This window comes from Athene cunicularia, assembly GCF_003259725.1.
Source record: "Athene cunicularia isolate RWA chromosome 12 unlocalized genomic scaffold, athCun1 chr12_part1, whole genome shotgun sequence".
Lineage (NCBI taxonomy): Eukaryota > Metazoa > Chordata > Aves > Strigiformes > Strigidae > Athene > Athene cunicularia.
The window spans coordinates 13,865,942-13,887,635 of NW_020799116.1; the positions used below are offsets into that span (position 1 = coordinate 13,865,942).

At 45.0% G+C, this 21,694-nt stretch overlaps 1 protein-coding gene across 6 annotated transcripts in view; it reads right to left on the reverse strand.

Moving 5' to 3' along the window:
* The window catches only part of FLNB (filamin B), a 48,763-nt gene that overhangs the window by 8,009 nt on the left and 19,060 nt on the right, over nt 1-21,694 (reverse strand). For 2 of the 6 annotated variants that reach the window (XM_026857264.1, XM_026857269.1), the window contains 23 exons: nt 21,193-21,455; nt 19,985-20,582; nt 19,580-19,753; nt 19,037-19,199; nt 18,502-18,662; nt 17,230-17,397; nt 16,564-16,653; nt 15,622-15,745; nt 15,195-15,351; nt 13,447-13,636; nt 11,288-11,535; nt 9,454-9,528; nt 8,620-8,722; nt 7,609-7,749; nt 5,882-6,010; nt 5,247-5,420; nt 4,937-5,095; nt 4,342-4,545; nt 3,582-3,734; nt 3,154-3,276; nt 2,304-2,570; nt 1,726-1,863; nt 1,520-1,635 (listed from right to left, as the gene is read on the reverse strand). In XM_026857264.1, the coding sequence (XP_026713065.1) occupies nt 1,520-1,635; nt 1,726-1,863; nt 2,304-2,570; nt 3,154-3,276; nt 3,582-3,734; nt 4,342-4,545; nt 4,937-5,095; nt 5,247-5,420; nt 5,882-6,010; nt 7,609-7,749; nt 8,620-8,722; nt 9,454-9,528; nt 11,288-11,535; nt 13,447-13,636; nt 15,195-15,351; nt 15,622-15,745; nt 16,564-16,653; nt 17,230-17,397; nt 18,502-18,662; nt 19,037-19,199; nt 19,580-19,753; nt 19,985-20,582; nt 21,193-21,455 (4,118 nt within the window). The remainder of the gene's footprint in view (nt 1-1,519; nt 1,636-1,725; nt 1,864-2,303; nt 2,571-3,153; nt 3,277-3,581; nt 3,735-4,341; nt 4,546-4,936; nt 5,096-5,246; nt 5,421-5,881; nt 6,011-7,608; nt 7,750-8,619; nt 8,723-9,453; nt 9,529-11,287; nt 11,536-13,446; nt 13,637-15,194; nt 15,352-15,621; nt 15,746-16,563; nt 16,654-17,229; nt 17,398-18,501; nt 18,663-19,036; nt 19,200-19,579; nt 19,754-19,984; nt 20,583-21,192; nt 21,456-21,694) is intronic. The other 4 variants (XM_026857265.1, XM_026857267.1, XM_026857266.1 and 1 more) reach the window with 4 other exon arrangements.

Below are 21,694 nucleotides of genomic sequence, written 5' to 3' on the forward strand. Positions count from 1 at the left end.
TTTAAGCTATAGCTCCATTTTCAGTGTGTTCATTCATTCCAGGTTCATTCAGGGGAAAAGCCTCCCTCTGATCATCCAGTTTTCTGAAAGAGCAATATGCATGTTTATATTTGCCACAAGAGGCTGCATTTAGAACGCCACCACAAGATGTCTTAACATGAGAAAGTAATTTAAAACATGAAACCAGATGTTGCTGTGCTGTCAGGCCATTGGTGGAAGGCGAGGCAGCTCAGCATCCATGCTGCAATGGTCCTCAACAACAGCAGCCCATGCAGCTATCCAGAAGTAATATTTTATGCTGAACATACTTTACCTGATCTTGTTTTCAATTAAATCCCGAAGAGGGAAATAAATGCAACTGAGTAGAACTGAGATACAAGGTATAAAGAAAGTCCCTGATGCAGGTTTAGTGGAGGCTGATGTCGCACACTGCGCTCCGTTACCGAATACTCAGCTTTATCTGCCTCTGCAGGACTTAATTGAAGCGAGTATTCCTGTCAAAGAGTCTTTAAATGAAACACAAGAGAAACATCAATACCACAGCGACTAATTAACGCCCTTGTAACTCCTGGTTAGAAGAGATACTATTGGATCAGGCTGTCACGATTCATTCACACAGCCAAGGTAGAGGAGTCCTGCAGCCCAGGCAAATTCCTGGGGACCACAGCTGGGACACATCCAAAAAAAAAGCCTCAACTGAAGTACTAATTGCTTATCACAACTTGATGAGGACTGAGGTACAGTATATTTAGACACAGATTCTCAGTCTCATATCCAAGTTTCTGGCTTTGGAGATTTAAGTCAGGCCTTTAATGTTGCATGTATTTTAATGCATGTAACCACACACACACACACAAATGATATGGTGAGATTAACAGATGAGCCCAGACCAAGTACAAAGCTGTGATTCACTCTGAGATTGGCTACTGTTTGTGAATCATCTGAGCTGCAACTGTGTGGTTTTGTGATGTCAGCCAGAGTAAATCTGTGCTCTGACCTCATGGTGGGGCCCCCTCCATCTGCCCGTGCAAATGCTCCAGCAGGGCTGCAGCAACGTCCCAGCCATGCGGCCCTATGCTGCCTCGCCTGTGGAAACCCAGCTCTTCAGCCCACATACCAACAGAGTAACTTGGTACCAGCACAATCACTGGTGCTTCATGTTCATGTTTCAGTTCTCCCTGGCACTCCCCTAGCTAATGGGATGAAAAGCAAGTTTTAGATCCTTCAATGCTATTTCTATAGCCTCTTTCTCTTAATTCCCAAGTGTCACCGCCCATAATACACCAGTTGAGCCTTCTGCCTTCAAATTCTGGCTAGGCAGAGCTGGGCCAGCTCCGCTGGCCCAAGTTACCAAGGGCGCAGCTGCCAAAAACCTCTTTGGCTGCACACTGAGCTTGGAAACAAGCAACAAACAAGGCCAGGCTATTACTAAGAAGAAAGGACAACCATTTTGGTCTTGGAGAACAAGGACGAAATCAGTCTGTGTGGCAAGTTGTGGAGATGTTTCCTTATGTCTCACCTGAAGGCTAGTGACAGTGAGCCTGCGAGCATCATCGGATGGGGCGATGACAGGAACCAGGTAGGGGCTTTCAGGAATGTGCTCATCATTGAACTTTATGGACACCTCATAGTTGCCTGCAGGGAGAAAAGAAGCAGTGAGCGTCCTCAGTTTCTTTGAGCGTAGCATTCAGTGTTTTTTCAGTATGATTTGGTCTTGGTACATACCTGGCTCTTGAACTATGTATGATACACCACAAGATCCATCTTTATGGTCCTCAAAGGCAATTTCTGCTTTACTTGGGCCTTCTACAGCAATAGATAGTCCTCCAGCTCCAGCTTCCCGTGTCCATATACTGAACTCAGCTGTTGAAGAAGATGAGAGCACACTAAGAGTAAGTTTGGGGATGCTAGGTTGCAGTTTCTTCCTAAAAGACTGTGCAGCATCTCATACTTATGTCTATGAGGAATGGTACCGCGTCCCATCATCCTGGGTGGTGACACTTAGCAGTCTCTCCAATAGGCTCCTATTAGCCTTGAATTAGCCTATCAGCCCCATATAACACCCCTTACAACCTCAAGCTCATCCTGTGAGAGCAGTCAGTTTCCAAAATGTGGATTTCCAGACTTCTCCATCTGCATGATGCAGCAGTATAATTCCTCCATGTTCTTCCACTGATCACCCTTGGCTTGGGGCAACCTATGGTTCAAGCTCTCAGAGGAGAGGCCAACAGAAACTACAGCACTGTGCTGCAGACCTGCTGTGCATGGTGGGCACTGGAGCCTACCGAGAGCAGAGGACTCACCTGGGACACCTGTCTCTCCACGCTCCAGCCCTGGGCCTCCAGCTCTCACTTTATGGGCTCCTCCCTCACCCAACGGCCCCACGGTGAACTGGAAGGGGCTGCCTGGCACTGGCTGCCCTCTGTATTTGACATCCACAGTGTGGACCCCCATTTCTTGTGGCACAAAGCGGACGCAATAGGTGTTTTTGTCAGCTTCTACGATTTCAGCATCAAAGTTTCTTCCAGAGGGACTAGTTACCTGGGCTGTCATATCCCCACAATCAATTTCTAACAAGAAGAGAATTTAAAAAATGCAGATTAGAAAGTGACAAAGGGTTTTGGTATTTTGTTTGTGCAATTAGGACCTGAGCTCAAGTGATTACACAGTACAAATGACAGAAGAGGCATGTAGGTGCCAGTTTGTATGCTCAACTAGATGTGTGCTGCCAAGCAGCAAGCCCAGCCAATTACAGCTTACCAGGTGCTATGGAAGGCAGATGAAGAGGCTGGATAAGTGCAGCCAGCTAAGACTGGCCTGTGTGATCCACATATGCCAGACAGCAGTACAAACACTTAACAGTCAACATGATGATCTTAAAACCCTGAAGACAGGATGAGCTGTGCAGCCCATTCTCCAGTCTGCTGTACACAGGATAGATTAAGACCTCCCTGGTATTTATTTCTCCATATGTTGGCCATGGTTATGCTTATTTTTAACCGTTCAAAGAGACCACACTACCAGCATTTCTTCCTTTAACTATCTTAATATGAGGATGTCTTAACAAGACTTAAGTTTCTATTTACACTGCCTCAGGTACACCCAGGCTATACAAAAGCAAGTTATGGTTATGGGGATAAGGACATCGCTTACCTGGAATTTTTAAGTTCAGATCACATATACTTCCTACTGTTGAAACAGAGGGAGCCCGTCTTGTTCGTGTGATGCTCTCCTTAACTCTTCCTTCCCCACTTATCTTCACAGTAAATGGGCTGCCTGTAGGTACCACAGCAAGTCATTCCTCCTCCACTCATTACACACTGCATTGAGAGGAAGAGTGAAAGCCTCCTCTCCCATGTAGTGGATTGATCATAGGGGAAGTTTTAGAGTCAGCTAACAGTCAGGTCCAAGTGAAATACACCTATGAAACCAGAACAGTTCTGGATGCTTGCTGCTTGTGGAGGGTACTGGTAGGACCTCCTTGAATCTTTGGGACTTGCAGTCCGAACCAGATCACACTGCCCATCCACAGTAAGACTTCTGCCGTGCTAACCAAAAAGTTGCTCAACACCTCTGCTTACCTGGAATATGTTCATCTGCAAATTTAGTAGACACAATGTACACGCCAGGTACAGTTGGAAAATAGGACACTTTGCAAGTTCCATCTTCTAGGTCTTCGGTTTGGATATCTACCTTGCTGGGTCCTTCAACTGCCAGTGAGATCCCACCATAACCTACAATATAGCTAAGTTAGCCATACATTTCCATAGTGCTATTATAAATTTGATGTAAAATAGTCCAAACCCATAACAGTAGCTAGTCAGTAGTTTTGCATCATAATGGGCACATGGAAGTTGCACGATGCCTTAATGACATTTTTGTAGTCCTCATCAGTCAGGTATTGAAGGCACAGCATGTATTCAGCTCCTAAAATGCTCTGGCCATATCCCTTTTATTTCATTAAAGTTCAAAAGTCAGCTTCAAAGACTGTGGCCAAGGCTCCACATTAAACCAACAGGGAAATATCTTCCTCATTTCCTTCTTGCTGTACACAATGCTATAATCAGCACCATCAAATGAAAGAAAAGCTTCATCAGTGCCTCACTGACAGTCTTTGTTGGCTGTAATAGAAGACAACTTCTAAAATGCTTTGCTTTCTTGGCTGATAATAGCATTGTCTGTAGTTAATAACTGACAGTAATGACCATGCATGCTTAATACACTATTTGCATCTGCTGCTTTGTGGCTTGTGACCTGGTGGCCGCACTGAGGGAGACAACACTCATTTACAGAGGATACATATCTCACAGCATCCCACAGTCCCTTTGCAATGGAACTAACCTGCGTCTCTTGTGTCTACAATGAAGTCACACATTTCAAAGGTTCGTCCTTCTACCAAGCCACGTCCAAAAACTCTCGCTCGTCTGGCATCTCCTATCTCAGACTGGACCACCATGATTGTTACAGGGCTGTTTGGTACATGGCTCCCATTTTTCTTAATGCTAACCAGATGTTCTCCCACTTCCCGTGGAATGAATGAGATGCCTACAAAGCAGAAAAATGTGACAAACTTATTCACTTTTCATGCACGTTATACTCGATTTAAATGCCTTAACTACACCAAGAAATGGAATACTGAAGGAGTACTCTCTTTACACATGTTAAGCGTTGCTCTCAAATGGGCCACAAAGCCATTCATATACATTGACAAACAGCACTTCAGTCACAACCTGGCACATCACATGCAAGCTAATATAAGAAGTCATTCTTCATACTCTTCTGTCTTTGGCCAACTGTACCAAACAGTATCAACCACCTGGTTTAATGACGCTCTTCTTGGAAGGATTAGAGAAGCCAGTCATTTCACATAGCAAAGCAAACTGGAGTAGAGGCCACTACTATACTACTCTTTCAGGTCAAGACTGTCAGAGCTTACCAATGTGGTTATTGGGTAGCCTTTTCAGAAGACAAGGCTCATCACGACCTGATGGGGCTTTAATGCTGGCTGTTAGGAGACTGAGATCAGTCTCATTGATGTCCAACAGAAAGTCAGCAGCAGAACCGAGCTTAACCTGGGACCGTCTTCTGTTATCATCTGTATGTAAAGAGAAACAAGTCAGAAAATACTACAAGGTTAAGTGCAGAACAAGTTGGAGGACTTCATGTTCCAGCCACAAGTCAGGTCCCCCATGCTATCACAGGTTAGTTTTCATTAGGAAGTGCTTCCAGAAGTCTAAACTTTATACCTGTGATCTTGGCCGTAAACGGACTGCCCGGGATGTGCTTGTCGTTGTACTTGACCAGGATGCTGTAGTTCCCAGGTAGAGTAGGCAGGTATGTGACTGTGCATGTCCCATCTTTGTTATCAATGCAGCTGATCTCTGCTTTTGAAGGTCCTTCAATAGCCAAGTCCAGCCCACCTAGGAAACAAGGAGAACAGCGCTTCTATAAATCTTCGTGTACATCAAGTCTAAAGAGAAAGATCCAGTACTTGGTACTGAAAATGCAGCTTAGATATATGTTTTCAAAGAAAAGCAGCAAAAATAGCTCAGGCCAATCCACTAAGACCACAACTCTATTCAGCTTTTTAGCTAACAGTGATTTCACATCCAGTCACCATCCACTAGACCTAATCTACCTTCAGTCTATTTTTAATTAAATGAATCATTTGCACCCTGTACCACAGGATACATCCTACTGCTCTCGGGAAGAGGTAATAAAACAGTTTTTACTGCAAGTTACAGCCTGATATTTACACAAGTCATTTGTATCACACCAGAGATTCATAGTTGGATAGATGAAGGCAAAAGAATGATGATGTGCATTATACTTCCAAAAACTTCCTAGCTTAGTGTAGGATGGGTTTAAAGAACAGACTTACCCTCTCCTGCGTCTTCTGTGACAATGGTGAAAGTTGCTGGTTTATTGGCAACGCCATAAATGAGGCCAGGCCCATAAGCAGACACACTGCCGCTGTTTGGATAATTCACATAGAACTGCAGAGGGCTCTCTAAAGGCAAAATAAAACCAAAAGCAGCACTTTTAAGGATGAGTGGGCCCAAACTATGAGAACAAAACAGACATCAAGCTGCTCCAACCCAAGAGGATCTTATGCTTACTGATACGGATGTTCTTTTCAGTGCCATTCTCACTAGAGATTTCAGGAACCTTTATGGGACTGTAACGCACTTAAAATGAATAAGCCTCCCTTTTTATCTTCAAAAGATACTTCTCCACTATTTGTTTCACATTCAGTCGTGACAAAGTGAGTGCTACTCAAAGTACCAGAGATAAGCTTCAATGATGTTGTAAAGGATCTTATTCATTACAAGTTTATTTTTAGCACGTTAAATCAGAACATGACTCAGAAGGAGGCTTTCAGTTCAGGATCAGATCCTGAATGTTGTTAGCTCAGAATTAGGAATTAGCATAGCACATTGTCTGACTCAATGGACCTGAACTAGCAAATTTGAAGGGTATCCAAAAACATATTTGCCAGCCTCAGATTAGCTAAGCTGGTGCACAAGAACAAAAAGTACAGTCACCAACAGCCAACAATGGTTTAAAAAAATGCACTGGTAGCTCTTAAATCCAAAGATAGATTTTTTGCAGTCAAGACAGTAGCAAGCTTGATTCACGATAGCCTTCAAGAAGGGAATATTACGGCACACCATCCTTCTGCTCAGGCACCAGGTAATGCTGTTAGTGAAGTGACAGATTCGACAGTTTGGCACTTACAGAGGTGCTATATCCATACAAAGGGCTGAAGTTACTGAAGTAGCACCATCCATCACATTAATGAGCTCCCTACTTTAACCAAAGTTATCCTGTGTTTCTGTACAACATTAGAACCAGCAGCCCAGTCCAGTGTTGAAGGTATTTCTGTTTCATGTCTACACGTTCTTCTACAGATCTGCCCCTTTTTGCCCCAGCCCCACGCAGCCGGCATGCTTGGAGAACCGTGGGACAGCCCCAGCCCCAAGGTGAGGCAGAGCTTTGGCTGGGGAGGTGCAGGAGCTGGTGAAGTAAGGACAAAGAAGAGGAGAGAAAAAGAATGAAAAGCAGTGGTTTCTGTTTCTTAAGAAGCAGCCAAGAAGAAAGAAAGATTACAGCACAGTGTGCATATGTGTTTTATTTTATTGCAATGAGATGGAAAGAGTAACTATAGTGTTTTAGCCACTTAGTCTTCCCCACAGATTGGGGATTTTATGCCAATGCAGTTTTAAGGATAAACATATACTGTAACCACTAGTTTTGTCAAGCACCACAGCAGTGAATTTCAACCTGAAAAAAATGGTAGTTCGAAAATTGTATGTTTCTTCTTCATAATAAAATGCCACAAAAGCCAGTTTCCCAAACCAAAATCCATTTTAAGCCTGGCTGGTACTATTAAACCACAATGGAAGCTCACATGTGCCGGCACTTACTCCTCCTTTGCTTTAGCTGCTCTCTGGACTGTTTGCAGATGAACTGCTGCTGAACGGTTAAGATGTCCAGGGCAGTTCTTACTGCAGCACACACAACTAAGCTATAGAAACTCAAACACGGAGCAGATGCATCAGCAGGACACTGCACTCAGATGTGTGTCACCTGCTTTGTCGGACTCACCTGGGATGTGCTTTCCCATGTATTTTATGTGCATTTCATGCAGCCCAACCTCAGTGGGAGCGTATCTCACTGTTACTGTGCCATCTTTGTTATCCACAATATCAGGTGTATCTGTCTTTCCAGAGGGCATGTGTACTTCACCTGCAAAAAGCCACCATGGGAGTTACAGAAGGAGAAGCTTCCTGCTTACCCTCTCCCACCCACAAAGAAGTCTAGCCATTTTAAACAAGCATTTTAAATTGTAAACCCCTTACCCACAGGGACAAATAGGAAGCTAATGGGAACACTAACCAGACATGTTTTCTACTTAAGCTACATGAACACAACGCAGCAGTAGACATCTGGCAAACAGTCCTGTGACCTTACAAACTCTACAGAGGCAGGGCTTTAGTCACTAAAATTTCCACAGCAAACTCCAGGAAAGGCACCGATCTACCTCGCTGCAAGATGCTCCCTCTCTCCTGCAGCTCTTTTGAAAAGGAAAGATCGACTGACTCTTCAACAGGGACAGACCAGGAATTGCTGGGCTAGAGGGCAGAAGGGGACACATCCCCTGTGTGCAGGAGCTTAGTGCAACCAGGATATTACTGGGGTGATGCTCTCAGCTGCCAGACCTGGGGAAGAGGTGCCTCTTTTGGAGGTGTGTGACAGGAATGCAGGATTAGACTCTTTTGCAGCATTTGCACAAAGTAAGTAATGGAGCTCATCAGGGATGCACGTAGCTGCTCTAGGGGGGAAAAAGCAGCAACATGTCCTACAGCAACAGTCTAGCACCAATGACCACAGCAGCACCAAGAATCCCCTCATTTAGCTCAAAACCATTGACAGGGTGTATCCTGCTCACCCTCAGCGGGTGCCACTTGATATGAAATTAAACAATTAAGTTGCTGGCAGGATACAACACTCCCCCACACACTGTGGTCTAGACCACCCAGACTGTTAGCTGCAAATGGATAAACATGCTAACAAAAAAGCAAAACCTCCCCGAGAGACTACACATACTCCAGGTACCTGTTATTTCTCCTTTCCTTACGGCAAAAGGAATAACCATATCAAAGGGCCTGAATCCCATGCCATTCATGTCTCCAACTGGGACATAAGCTTCTTCTGTGACCTAAAGTAAGCAAAAGGATGGGACACTTCAAAAAGGATAGTAGACCCAAATGAGCACGGAGCAACTCCACTGTGAGCACAAGCAGAAGAGAGCATGTGGTGATTATCACAGCCAGCCCTGGGACTGGGCTCAACCAGAGCAATGTCCAGCCAAGCTCTCCTTCATGACACCGCCACACTGCAGAGCAGAGCGAATCAAACATGGTGTGCATGGAAGACATGCTGGAAAAAAGTTAAGAGATAAAAATGGAACGCAAAGGGATGGAAGACAACGTAGAGCACGCAAGACCCAAAGTGGCTCCATCTGAAAGGATTTAGTTGCTTAAGGCCTGGAAGAGAAAGTGATTTTTGAATGGGGCAGAGTGATTGCAACACAAAATGGACAAAAGAAACAAGTTTACAAGTTTCACAATGCAACTCTGGACTCAAGACACTGTGCTGTTTTACTGAGAAAAGAAAGCAATGAACTCAGGTTGCTTTTGCCAGCAGGAAACATTGCAGAAGTAGAAGCTGTAGGTGTAATGATCCTCTTTGTGTTTAAATGAGAATTTATTTGGAGACTCCCTTCAAGCAGCAAAGAAAAAACAAGGTCTGGATCCCAAGAACAATTGATCAAACAGAAAGAATGAACACAATGACCAGAGAGATTCAAGCAGTCCCAAGAAGCAGGCTGTCTTCTGAAATGGAACACAGATGGGGGAAAACCAGCTGAAAAATGTAAAAATTGTGTACCCAAGGGCGGAATCCGGGGGGGGAGGTGCCCACTGGCTCCTGCGACTGCACGGCAACATCATCTGCATCTACAGCCTGGGCAGGGGTAGAGGCAGGTTAGGTGTTATTCTGGCATGGAGGCATTCCCACCTTTCACAGTACAGACACATCGCTCCTTCCAGCTCCCTGACACCTTCCTCCCACTGTGGAGCCCTCCCAGTCCTCTTGCCATTGCAAAGACCTGGTTCCAACCAATGGAGCTGGGAAACTGCCTGTATCCGCAGGCACTGGACACTGAAGGAAGCCACCAGCAGTGCAGCAACGGGACAAAGCCTGTACATGCCATTGTTGGGAGCAAAGCTGGAAAGCAGTGCTTAAACGCTGGTGGAACTGAATTTCAGAGTTGCTTTTTTATGGGACTGGTGCAGGGAGGGAGGTGAAAGGTTTAAACCTAAGATGCAAGTCCCCACATGCTGTGCAGCATGGTGTGCAGGCTGGGAGGCAGGGGAGCCTGCTGCCATGGGAAGGCTGCTCCCGGCTCATGCACTTGGGTGAGTGACCCAGCCCACGACCAGTCATAGCTGCAAAGCTATTATTCTGATTCATAGCCGGGATAGCGTTGTCAAGACACCAAATGTGTTTTCCCCCAGTGCAGCCTCCCTTCCCACCAGGCATGCCAAGACGATGACTTGCAAATTCCCATCTCCCCCACTTAACCCAAGAAGAATGGCCGGGGCTGACACCCACACACACAGCTCCACCGGGCTCAGCCACGCCAACTCCTCCTGCCCATTTACACCACTGCAAAATACCTTAACAAAATAACCCGCTGGAAACCTACCCATGGGAAGACTCCACTAAGAAACCCAATGCAAAACAGAACTACTTGCTCTTTCACTGTCTTCTGTCTCCAGCTGAGACATCCAAGTCAAACACGTACTGTATCAGTCAGCTAGGACGTGGGAATTTTGGCTGGCGGGGAGCAGGCTCCCTGACCTTGAGAGGCATTTCCTGCAGTGAGCTTTGAGTGGTGACCAAGGGAGTCATTTTTCTCACGGAAATCTTCAGAGACACTGGTCGTGATCTGCCAGGGTGGCAGGTAGGAAGAGCCAGCGTGCCTGACCCACAGGCTCTGGCCAGACTCCGCAAAAGTATGGCTGTGTAGTTTCATGGACCAAGATACACTGGAGGCCGCCTCAGCTGAGATTACAAGACCAAGGTTCATTTTGCCAACACTGAGAGCTGTTCTTCACGTGAAGGGCTTTTGTGAGCCTTGCAAGGCACCTAGTCTGCTCCTCTGGGAAGCTGGGGTTTTTGTTTGCTTTTTAAACCTAAACATGCTGAAGTACTGCATGTTGGAAGGAACGTAATTAGAAGGAGGGGGATTTGGCTGTAATAGTTTAACTAGCACTTGCAAATCATTTTTTAAGTGTGAGCTAACAGCCTGCTTCCCTGGGATCTGTCAGCAGACCATTCCTTATTTTGGAGTTGACGTTACAAAGTGAGAGAGATGGACAAATCAGAGCACCATATCTGACAACGGCTGAAGTAATTAGTTGTAGAAGCTGATTACAACCACTCTTATATAATTTAGAAAAAGAACTACATGGTCAGGAAATGAAAAATTAATTTGTTCAGAGAAGCCAAGTCTTCATCCTCTGATGGTTTCTATCCCTCTTCACTTAACTGTATTACCTGCTCAAAAAATAGCTCTGCAAGTAACAAGGATTCATTAGCTCCTCCTAGTCTAATAAATGCCTAAACAAACGTTTATACACAGAGTTAACCTATCGCTAAATAAAACGTGGTAGCAGGAATCTGAGTGGGAGGTATTTTCGGAGCAGAGCTGGCTTACCATGACGGTGAAAGGACTGTTGGGGATGTCCACCCCACCAAAGCGGACATAAATCACATAGGTTCCTGGTTTGGCAGCAGTATAGAAGATATCATAAGTCCCATCCTCGTTTTCAACAACATCTGCTTCAGCTTCTGTCCCATCTGGCGTCAGGACGGTGCACGTCACTTTTCCCTTCCCTGCTGATTTGGCATCTACCACAAAACCAACCTCCTCACCAGTCTTCACAGTGGGTGCAATCCCAGGACCTACAAGGCAATTTTCATTACAGAAAGCATTCAGAGGACGGTTTTCCCAGGCAGGCCGCCCATGAGGCACCTGGGAAGCACAGCACCAAAATGTCGATCCCAGGGACCCACAGATGAGGTTTTAGGAGCAGATGTACAAGGGACGTTCATCACGCTGGTCAGCACAGTTGCACACAAGAGTTGGCTACCAGCTTTCCTTCTCCTCTGTAATCAGAGGCTGGATGAGAACAGAGGGGGAGGGGGGGGGGAAGAACCCTATATTGGAAGAAAGAAATGCCTTAACCCATACTCTTATCGTCATACTCCTTTATGCAGAGCCAAAGGCACTATCTTCCGCCCCGGCCAGCGACTCTGTTGTTAGTGCTTTAACATAAACCTCCCTGTGTAAGCAGCTATAAAAGGGCACAGTAGCAGCCATGGCTGTTTCCTCCTATATTACCCACAAATGATTTTCCACTGCTCTGCCACACATCTCCCCAAAAAAAGAAAATCATGAAACAATGCCCAAATTGTAGCAATCAGATCCAGCCTAAAGAACAGTGTTTAAATGAGAACTATTAAGTCTCATTTGCAGTACATATTTAATACTCTTACTTTTTGACCAGCACTTCTTACCAGATAAATGGCTTGTTTTCAAGTGGCAACAAACCTACTATTTTAATACCTTGATGGTATTCCAGCATCTACTCCTACTGCGATTGTATTTCAGCTTTAGAGTGGAGAGTCAGAGGCGCTTCATGGAAAGGGGAGATTTAAGCTGGCATCTGAGAGTAATCTCCATCAGAGTTATTTTGAATAGTTAGCGACTTGAGTTACTTGGAAGAGTATCAGATTCAGCCATTAAGGCCTCTTTTAAACAAATTTTGAAGCAAAGAGCATATCTGCCACTCTGTGTTTTCCATTGTGTCAGGAATCTATTTCTGTTTAAGCAGGCTTGAAAGCAACCAGCTGCCAGATGGCCACCAGGTATGCTCCAACTGCACCATGCAGGTCAGCACAATACCCAGACACTCTTACAGGTCTACAACCACAGATTGTTTCCCTGTTCAATCTGGTCTTGTCTGATTTATTTGTTTTAAAATCAGGGGATTTAACATTCAGTGGCATTCCTGTAACTAGCTCCTGTCATTTCTGCTCCTTGCCACAGCCTCCAGCTGGCTGGGAAGTCGCAGTGTGCCATGGTGGCCAGCCCAAAGCTGCATGATGACCACCCACCCTGAAAACAGGTACGGGCTGAAGCTGTAAGCGTGTACAGCAACAAATTCGGAGTCCCTTATCTACACCAAGGCACTGAGATTTTTGAGGCAATGATTTTTTTGAGTTGTAGGAACATCTTATCTTCAGATTCTCTCTCCTTCCACCCACACCTTCCAAAAGTCTGTTCAAACCCTTGCCAACCTTGACCAGAGAGAAAGGCATCAGAAACCTCCACTAATAACACCTAGCCTAAACAAGCTTTGCTAATGCAGAAGCACATGGCCAACTATTTACTTCCTCAGAATTAATTCTGTCCTTGCTCGGAATGAAAAGCTTCTTGCAACACTCACAGGGCAAGGAGCATGATGCAGTCAATGTGTGCAGATGTGTTATTTTTAAATCAACCTCACTGCAGTTCTCAGCAGGATTTATCTAGGCCAAAATAAACATCAGACTTTGGTTGCATCTGGCTGTTTAAAACAATCCAGGCAGTTTGAAAGATTCTGCTAGAGACTGCAAGAAATTCCTGCTCACCCGCAGAGTGGACACTTCGTTACCTTTAGGAAAACTTCTCTTGTAAGAGCAGCCAGATTACACAAGTCTCTAGTATCTTCGACACCCATTACATCAACTGGCACACGTTCAGAAGGCAGCTTTACACCAAATACAAACACATACAAATACAAACATCAACAGAGAGGAGCCAGCACTCACCTGTGGCCAAACACTTGCTGGCATCCCCAGCTGGAGATGCCCGGATCCGATAGGGAGAGGATGGGATATCATCTCCACCATACTTCACACCAATCGTATAGCGGCCCGTTTTGTCGGGGACATAGGTGACAGTGTAAGTACCATCCTTGTTGTCATGAATGTCTACTCTCTTGGGTTTGCCCTCTTGGTCCTGAGGAAAGCAAAACAGAAGATTTAGGCACTATGAAATAAGTTATGAATTCCTTCAGCAGGGCAGAAAATCTGTTCACAACTATATTCAGATAGTCTCAGATTCAGAACTGCAGCTTTTTGAGGGTTAAATACATTTCACTCAAGGACTAGTACCAGAAATAGACTATTGGGAGAAAAAAGGTACCAGACCACTATAGAACAATCAGTGCTATCATTAACTACCCTTTGAGACATGAATGTGTATGACATGCAGCAAGCCATTTTAATGAACTTTATACTAATTGTAAGAAGCTTTAAGCTTCACTGTAGTATCACTACTGGAAATAAAGAACACTTCCCAGGTCCCTGAGGCACCTATCGGGAGTCAGACTGTGCAGCTCTGTCCCAACAAAGCACTGGGTAGCCAGCTGCTCCCAGAAAGGGTTTAATTTCAGAGGGAAGCATTACTGGATTCTGCTGCTGCCAACCCTCCTGGATGAAGCATCCAGCTCCTGACGCACTGCAAGGTCTACAGTTAAGAGCAGGTCTATGTAATCCCTTCAGCTACCCTTTCTACGGTGAAAACAAGAATTAAAGAGATGCATAAACAACACAGATCTGAGCTTCAGCATCAAGTTTTCGTACCTATCACAAAGAACAGCACTGTGCATAATGTTCCCAACAGAGCTATGCCCAGCCTCAGCTTTCAGGGTAACTCATCGGCTTCAAAGCATGAAGCATTTTAGAAAGTCTTCCAGGCCTGCTTACACAAATGCTGTGAGGAGGATCACCTATGCACTCCCACCATGCAGGACTTGTGGAACTTGAACTTCAAAGCCATGGCCAGGCTGGGAGCTCTAATAAGCATTTTGGATCCTTTAAGAGCACACTTGCATGCCAGAATAAAGGCAACTGCTTTGCTGCACCTGAGAAGACAGCGGGATAGCAAGGGAGCAAGAATGCAGAAGGGCAAGTACAACCGGCCATGCCACGACCTAGGCATGCCAGAGCTGAGAAATGCACTTTATGGCCCACTAACCAGAGGCCTTTTTGCTGTGGCCACAGAGTCCAGGCACCAGAAATTTCAGGAATAGCAATAACAAAGTCAAATAAAAACATTCCTGTAGTATCTTCTTAAGCAGCTTATGACTTTTGGCAACCTCGAAGGAGACTTGTTTGTTAATTTATCATCACATAATGCTCAGGGCGGATGTTATCTCATGGCCTTGCTGCACTACACTGCCCAAAGGCTGTCTCCATTTCAAATTCCAGCAATTTCATAATCTTACAAGAAACTGTTTACCTCATTTTGGGCATTTGCAGAATGTGAGGTTAACCAAGAACCAAATATAGCATGGGTGATGACTTGAAGACAGAAGTCTCATAAAAGCAGCATCAGAAGCGTTACAAATGCAGAATACAAGACCTTCCTGTACCAGAGCTCAAGGTCCAGCCAGCAGCCCAGTCTCCAGGACACTGGGTATGTCAGGGTACAGCTGAGACACTTCTAATAGGAGCGACTCGTGCCCACCTAGAACAATGTGTTTCTGCTCCTGTTTGGTTTTATAGTTACTTACAGTGATCTGTACAGCCAGAAGTCCCTGTCCAGCATCCTTAGCATCCACAGCGAACTCCACAGGTAGGCTGGCTGGTATGCCATAGGAACTGAGGCCTGGTCCGCTTGCTGTCACTTTACTGGCATCATACGTAGGAAGCACCTTCACCTTGAAGGGACTTAAAGGGAAACCTGTTACTGACCCCTCCTCTTAAGTCAATGGCTGATAGTTACTGCAGTGCACGCTGGGGTGTGGTTACACCTCCCCAAAGAGTCTCTCCTGTAGGTACAGCAGGCTCAAACCACTGCTGAACTCTGAAGTCATACAGGGAGCTGCACCGGTTAAGTAAAAAAGGCCACAGATAGCCCTTAAGTGGTGCTCATGGGCAGGGAGAGCACAATCAAGTCATTAAATCTATAGTTAATTAAATTTATCTTCATCACCTTACCTGCGAGGAATCTCTTCATCAGCATATTTGACAGAGATCATATAGGGTCCCTCCTGCGTCGGGGTGTACACCACTGTGTGGGTGCCATCTCCATTGTCTACCACATTAACAGGCTCCACAACTCCTAAAAAAAAAAACAGATCATTTTCTCAGCTGTGCTATTAAAACTTAATTCCAGCCATTTGCTGCACAAAGCTCCAAGATGCACTGCTTATTTACAGTTTGCAACAAGCTAAATTTTTTTTTTTTTTTAATGAAGGCAATGAAGGCATGGATCAGTGATTAGTTTCCCTTATTTTATATTCAAGAGCCATTGACTTGAGATAGATTTGTTATCCACCACTCCTCGGACTCCCATCTTCTCACTGTAAACAAAAACTAGCATGAAAATACTGGAAAAAAGATCTGCCTTTCTGTACAGTACAGGTCAAAAGCAATTGTTCAAAATACACTGAAGATCTTTTGAGAAAGAAAATGAGTAATGGTTATAATTGCTTGAACTGTCATTTACAAGACTACATACTGTTACTGGGATTCACTGCACAAAATTGAGCCCTAAAGCCTGTTGGTGTGTAGCATTCACCGAGTCTTTCACAACCAGGTACTTGGAAAGGCAGGCTCACTGCCTAGGCAGGAGAGCCCTGCAAGCTGCCAAAGTCCTAAGAAAGCAGGATCAATTATTTCAATTTGCATTAAGCTAAATCTACAGCAGATTACAGGACATATCAGTTCAGATCAACACACAAAGCAGCCTACAATTACAAGTTGGCTTTAAAACACAGGAAGGATTAGCAGTAAAGCAAGCACAAAAGAAACATATAGTTGCCATGCAAAGCTTAAAAGCAACACTGTTGGTTCCCACTCCCTCCTCCAGATAATTATTGCTATTGCCAATTGGATTTCCAAGAGCCAAAGTTGCCAGTAGTTAGTGAGAGTTCAAACCTGTCTCAGTGCCACCCTTTGGATCACCTTTAAAGAAATCCGAAATTGCTTTCAATGGGGAGCGCCATCCCTGGGAATCCGTCTCATCCGCTAAAATTAAAGAAGGGTTACCTGAGGGGCACCTGCAGCACCGTGACCTGACACTCGAGCGGGGAAGCAGCTCTCACCTCCTAGCCAAGGTGGTGAGATACTGTGCCACCGAGATATAGCTTCCTAGGTTAATGCAAACATCATTAACACTATCGCTTGAGGGCCTTGCCACTCTCTGGGAACCACTGAGGGGTTCCACCACGTTTCAGAGACTCCTGCAGCCCAGTGACACAGGTTTCCCAAGTCACCATTCACATGTAAGACTTTGCATTTACTTTTTGATGTCTAAATCTAAGCCACAATTGTTCACCGGTGATGGTTACTGACATCACTTATCCCAGCTCTGAAGATTAGGATAAAGACACAGCCCAAAGCAGCACTACCTAGAACAGTTCTCATCCTTATACAGCATGACACACATGGGTCAGCTGTCAAGGCGCACATGCCAGATGAAGAGGAACAGAGGGAAATGTATATTCAAGTGGTATCACCACCTTTGCAAGCAGGGCCAGGACCATGTTACCCACCCAAACGCAGAGATGGGGGCCCAGCTGGATGGAGTACTTTGGTTCTTACCTCTGGGTCCTGCCACCACCACCTCGAGGGGTGCTATTCCTGCCTTGCTGGTGTCTACAGTGAAGGACTGTGGGATTTTGGCTCGAACAGCTGTTCCCAGACCTGGTCCTGCTATCTTCACCTTGCTGGGATCCACAACATCCTTCACAGGAACCTTGAAAGGACTGCCTGGAAGTTAATGCAGCAAGAGTTAAACACCACAAACTTAACAGTTACAGGAAACTAAAGGTCTTTTTCCTTACTTTTCCTTGGGCTTTGTTACTACCATCCCTCAACCTCAGGCAGGAATAACAACCCCACAACCTCCATACTCCTCTGCTCCTGCAAAAGCCAGAAGTATAATGATGGTGCATCTATATTTTCACTGTCTACTCAACAATTCAATTGCAATCCATGTGCTTCTCACACCTCAGAGAAAAAAATGCATAAAAGAAACCTGAAGGAAGTGAAGCGTCACGCAGGCACTTGTTTCCTTCATATTTTACCAAGTTCAGTATGTTGAGAAATAAAATGGGACCACGGGAAGGAACTGACTCACTCACAATGTATAGGAATGAATACCTAGATGTACACTTAAGACAGCACTCAAACATTTTAGCAAAATGCGTCTGGCATTTAGGGGCATTTAATTCTTGGCATCAAGCAAAATATCCTTCTAATTGTGAACTGCTGGATGTCAGATGTATCTAGAACATTCCTTAAACCTACTTCGTCTCAGTTTAACATCCAGTGCAAATGCATACACAGCTAAACATCTGGTTTAGGAAACAGTTACTATGCTTTTTGCAGTGACCAAAACTTGTAGTGTTTAATATAATCTCCATGACAAGCTCACCCGTTAGACAATCTTACTGCAGAACAGTCTTGAAGGCATCCACAGACCGAAGAGCTGTTTTCTTGACCTAATGTATTACCACTTGTGCATACCAGTTATTAGGCAAGGGCTAGTGTCCCTTTCCCTGCCCCACCCATCCGTCCCCGCTGTGGGTGCTACAGTCTTGTTGAGATTCCCCCACATCCCCACAGAGGCTGTTTCAGAACGAGAAGAGACTGCAGCCCTTCCTCAAAACTACTGCACCACAGCACAAAGCACTCCACACTGCTCCGCCAGGTGGGAAGAATAATCACCACCACTGTTTCTGCCTGAATTCCCAGGAAAAGTAGAGAGTCAAAACCTCAACATTCCCCAGCATGAGTGAAATGCAGACAAGGCACCGAGTCCTTAGCTCAAGGTCTTTCCTCTTCTGAAAGCCACTGAGCAAGAGCTCTTACCAGGAATATGTTCTCCCCCGTACGTGATGTTAACATCATAGTCTCCTGGAACATAAGGAACATACTCGGCACTGCAGCTCCCATCCTTGTTATCTTTACAGCTAATTTTAGACTCTGAAGGTCCTTCAACAGTTATTCCAAGGCCACCAATTCCTGCTCCTCTGCAAGACAAATGTACATTGTTAGAATTACCTGCTTGTAACAGCACATTTGTAGCTTTCACACGCTCTTCTGCAATGTTATCCTTGCTGGAAAAGGAGGAATCCAACTTCATGTCCAGCCTTCAGCATGCTCTGCTATGCAAAACTGTTCAGCATAACCTCGCTTGCATTTTCCTAGAATTTGATCCTCAGTCGCTATCAACCCCTAATCTTAGCAGAGTACTCAGTATGTCATGAGGTAGCACACACAGTAATTAGGGCACAGTCTGTTTTTTTTATAAATATTTATACTGGGTTTAGCATTCTGCATCACACAGCCCACTACACTCGTTCCTCCCTCAGCTATTCCCTCAAGATAAAATAGGCCCAGTTACCTGGTGACAACTGAAAAGGCATTCGGCTGATTTGTGAAAGCTTCTTTGAGTCCGGGTCCTTGTGCCTTCACACGTGATGGATGGCAGCCCTCTGCCACGTTCACTCTGAAGGGACTGTTTGGCACAGGTACACCATCGTACGTTACGCTGACTGTGTGTGGACCTGAGGAGGAAAACATGTCCCAAATTCCCTAAATATTCTCATCACTTAACATCACTTCTACAAGACGCTACAGACTTAAATGTCAGTATATGGGTAAGAGCTTCCTCCTGCATTTTACAGGACTTCACCAGTGTTTCACAACCAAGACAGCCTACACACCATTCTTCTGAAGCCAAGTTACCATAAAAGTCAGTTCAAGTTAAAATAGAGCTTACTTCCTGCAGAACTAGCTCCTCTATTGGCAAAAATCTCACTAAGATGCCAACAATTTACTGGCAGAACTCAGCAGTTTGCCCAATGAAAGTGTCAGAAGAGTTGCTTTCTCTTGGTTTTCCCCCTCTCAAGTAAAAAAAAAAAAAAAATCCAAACCCAGAGGTTACCCTTTTCAAATGGCGTGTACTCTACAGAATATGTTCCATCAGCATTGTCTTGGATAAGACAGTCTGTGGGGGAGCCAGATGGGCTTGTGACCTGTGTCCTGATGTGGTCACCACCAGCCTTTGTTAGAGGTCGAGCATCCACAGTGAACTCAGTTGTAGCTTCTCGGAAGACATCTGCAGGATACATTTTGAAGAGTCACTTCAACAACCGCATGTATTTCCAGCGACAAAACATTTTGTCAACCAGCACGATAAACAACTAATTTGGGAACATCATGAAACACCCCCGTCTAAGGGTCACCAGGGGAACACGCAAGGCTATTACAACTTTTAATGCTCAGAATACTGTGTGCAGGATAAAGGACCACAGGTCTTACAAACTCTGATAACAACAGTTATTCTCACCTTTCCCTTCCACTCCTGGCCCAAACACTTTAATTCTGCTTGTGTCCACAGCTGGCTCCACTTTGACTCGGGCTGGGAATTTAGGCACTTGCTCTCCTCCATATCTCATCTTGATTGTGTACATGCCAGCCGAGAGCGGCACGTACGTTACGACATAAGTACCATCTTTGTTATCGTCGATCTGGACCTCAGCTTTGGAACCAGCATCCGACACCATGTCCACCCGCAGGTCCCCAGGACCTGCTTCTGTGCAGTCGACGTTCAGCAGTCCTGCCTCACCTACTTTTCCACGTTCCAGACCTGGGCCAGTGGCAATGACTTTAGAGACATCAAACGGCATTTCTATGTCTGCCTTAAATGGCGAACCAGGAATGTGAACTTCTTCGAAGAGGATGTTTACAAAATACTCTCCAGGCTTTGTTGGCAGGTAGGAGACGGAGCAGGTTCCATCACCGTTGTCTGAGCACTCAATTTTAGCTTCACACGGGCCTTCTACTGTCAAACCCAAACCTCCAGTTCCTGCCCCTTTGGTATCTATTATGAATTGGGCTGGTTTTCCAACAAGACCCCCTCGAAGACCTGGACCGTGAGCTTTTACCTAGAAGAGGATATGCAGTTGAACTAAACTCATTTTTTTCATGTTATTGCCAGAACAGAATGCCTAGTTAGACTTGTTTGTATGTGGGACTCAATTAATAAGCTCTTAAAAATACACAGAAAGCAATGCCTCCCTTGCCACTCCTCCCAGTTTTACTGTAAAGTTGGTATATCTCCTCCAAAGAGGTTTCTAGGCAAGGATATTCATATTCTCACCATAGCTGTTTTTATATAGCCATGGGATAGAAAAGGTAAAATATTTGATGGCTGTACACACATTTTCCTTGAAATTATTTCCTTAGAAAGAAGCATCTCAATTAATACAGTTGAGATGCTCATGAGGCCAACTTCTATTAAATCAGGAGCAATACTTTTATTTGGCACACTATTCAGGATGCCTGCAATATTCTTAATTAGTTCAGTGTTTTTTCAAATACAGTGTTATAAGAATGACTTCCATGTCATGGGGCTTCCAACAGGAATGACTCAGAGCTCTGAGTAAGGATGTTCCTGGGTCTGGTTTGGCCAAAACTAAGCCAAGTCTCATGCAATAGCCCACAAGTCAGTTTTCAGGTATCAGTTGCTGTTATAGCCCTAAACAATTCACTCACCTTGGAGGGGTCTGGAGGTAGCGTGGCCTCCACAGTATAGGGGCTCCCTGGGATTGGGTTGCCATCATAACTCACATCCACCACGTACAGTCCTTCTTCCCTTGGGATGTATTTTGCAGTGCTGCACTCCTTACCCAGAACTGGTTCCACCAGACATGGCACAGCTTTCCTCACAGGACTGGAAATATTAACATCTAGTTTACCTTGCCCACCAGCTCCTTTGGTGTCAATTAGAAATTCCTGATCCTTCCCTACTTCCACTCCTGAAAAAGACAAACCCCATATTACTACATTAAGTACTCAACATCAGACATTGCTCCAAGAATCTCTCAGGCACATACCACCGAGGGAGCAAGCACTGGCAGACCCTGCTCAGTCTGCATCCCTCCGCACGCAAAACAACCTGCCAAACCAAACAATAAACAAGTGCTGCGGTTAATTGGAGCTATAAAGTTACAGTGCTAAACAAGGCTGTAAGACACAGCCTTGTCACAGTATCAGT